The sequence below is a fragment of the Capra hircus genome, chromosome 9 (genome assembly GCF_001704415.2).
Source record: "Capra hircus breed San Clemente chromosome 9, ASM170441v1, whole genome shotgun sequence".
Classification (NCBI taxonomy): domain Eukaryota; kingdom Metazoa; phylum Chordata; class Mammalia; order Artiodactyla; family Bovidae; genus Capra; species Capra hircus.
The window spans coordinates 50,861,283-50,863,507 of NC_030816.1; the positions used below are offsets into that span (position 1 = coordinate 50,861,283).

Below are 2,225 nucleotides of genomic sequence, written 5' to 3' on the forward strand. Positions count from 1 at the left end.
TCAGAAAGCAGGACCTACAAGCAGGCTTGGGCTTTTGCCACAGAAGACTGGTGAATTCCACTCTGGAAAAACTGATCAACCCTAGAGAAAAGATCTGAAGATGCTGAGAATTGGTGGTCAGCCAACAAACAGGCCAGCTACAACTTCCCAGATCAAATTTTACCACCCAAATTTCTTCCACCCAAATATATGCTTCCCAGTCTGTTTTTCACCTCTTCTATACTGAAGAATCACTCTCTATCATGAAAGATGGCAATCAAAATGAACTTATAGAGGGAAAAGATTTAAGAAAGGAAAAAACTTCAGGGAACAGAGCAGGTAGCCAAGAAAACTTCCTAATATACTAATTAATTCTCCTCAGAAGACAAGAGAAGATGCTACATTTTAAATATACATAGGAGGCTGAAAAAATAAAGCACCATTGAGAAAAAAAAAAAGAGAGATCCTAGAAATTAAAAATGCAATAGCAGAAATGAGGAATTCAAGAGAAGCATTGGAAAATAAAGTTGAGAAAGTCTCCTAGAGAACAGAACAAGAAAATAAGAAAGAAAAAAATAAGAAAATTGGGGTGCTCGCTTCAGCAGCACATATACTAAAATTGGAACGATACAGGGAAAATTAGCGTGTTCCCTGCGCAAGTATGACATGCAAATTCGTGAAGCGTTCCATATTTTTTAAAAGCTTCTGCACAACAAAGGAAACTATAAGCAAGGTGAAAAGACAGCCTTCTGAATGGGAGAAAATAATAGCAAATGAAGCAACTGACAAACAACTAATCTCAAAAATATACAAGCAACTCCTGCAGCTCAATTCTAGAAAATAAACGACCCAATCAAAAAATGGGCCAAAGAACTAAAGAGACATTTCTCCAAAGAAGACATACGGATGGCTAACAAACACATGGAAAGATGCTCAACATCACTCATTATCAGAGAAATGCAAATCAAGACCACAATGAGGTACCATTTCACACCAGTCAGAATGGCTGCGATCCAATAGTCTACAAGCAATAAATGCTGGAGAGCATGTGGAGAAAAGGAAACCCTCTTACACTGTTGGTGGGAATGCAAACTAGTACAGCCACTATGGAGAACAGTGTGGAGATTCCTTAAAAATATACACAATGGAGTATTACTCAGCCATTAAAAAGAATACATTTGAATCAGTTCTAATGAGATGGATGAAACTGGAGCCGATTATACAGAGTGAGGTAAGCCAGAAAGAAAAACACCAGAGGAGCCCTCCTGTAAGGCCACGAAGATGAGCCGGCTCTGCCTCTCCGCAGCCCTTCTGGTCCTCCTGGGCACCCTGGTGGCCGGCACCCCAGAGGGTGACGACAGCAACAAGGACAATGGCCTGCGCCCTGCCTTCTGTCTGCAGCCTCCATACACCGGGCCCTGCAGGGCCATGTTCACCAGGTACTTCTTCAACGCCGTGTCCGGGCTCTGCCAGACCTTTACTTACGGCGGATGCAGAAGGAAGCAGAACAACTTCCGGAATGAGAAGGAGTGTATCAGCACCTGTGGGGGCCGCAACAGGGCACAGTAGAATCTGGCAACTGTGCTCCCAGAGATGCTGAAGTCCTAGGAGGCCCCACACGGGGCTGTGGCTGCTTCTGAGCTATTTGAGTCTCCTCTGCTTCCTTCTCAAGCCTACCCTCCTCAGCAGAACCCTGCCTCTCTCTTCACTGCAACCTCACCTTCACCCCCCTCCCCAACATCACTGCTCTCCTTGAAGGGGCAGTGGGGAATTTCTGGTCCAGCCCTGAGCATCAGTGGTGGTAGAAGTGTTTTCAGTAAAGAAGCCCTCTTGCCCCACCGTGATGTTGCATATTTGTGGCTTCAACCTCTGGCCTTATATCTAATAAATTCATTTTCTAATTTAAAAAAAAGAAAAACACCAGTACAGTATACTAACACATATACATGGAATTTAGAAAGATGGTAATGATAACCCTGTATGCAAGACAGCAAGAGACACAGATGTACAGAATGGACTTTTGGACTCTGAGGGAGAGGGTGGGATGATGTGGGAGAATGGCATTGAAACATGTATACTATCATGTAAGAAATGAATCGCCAGTCTATGTTCGATACAGGATACAGGATGCTTAGGGCTGGTGCACAGGGATGATCCAGAGAGATGATATGGGGTGAGAGGTGGGAGGGGGCTTCAGGATTGGGAACTCATGTACACCCATGGCGGATTCATGTCAATGTATGGCA

At 44.1% G+C, this 2,225-nt stretch overlaps 1 protein-coding gene across 1 annotated transcript; it reads left to right on the forward strand.

Annotated features, from left to right (window-relative positions):
- LOC102188858 (serum basic protease inhibitor-like) lies at positions 1,251-1,830 on the forward strand. Its single transcript, XM_005684822.3, has one exon. The coding sequence runs from the start codon at positions 1,261-1,263 to the stop codon at positions 1,546-1,548; it is 288 nt and encodes a 95-aa protein (XP_005684879.2). The 5' UTR covers positions 1,251-1,260; the 3' UTR covers positions 1,549-1,830.

Excerpts from the sequence above, each read along its gene's own strand:
- LOC102188858 (XM_005684822.3), top strand. The coding sequence starts at position 1,261 with ATGAGCCGGCTCTGCCTCTCCGCAGCCCTTCTGGTCCTCCTGGGCACC.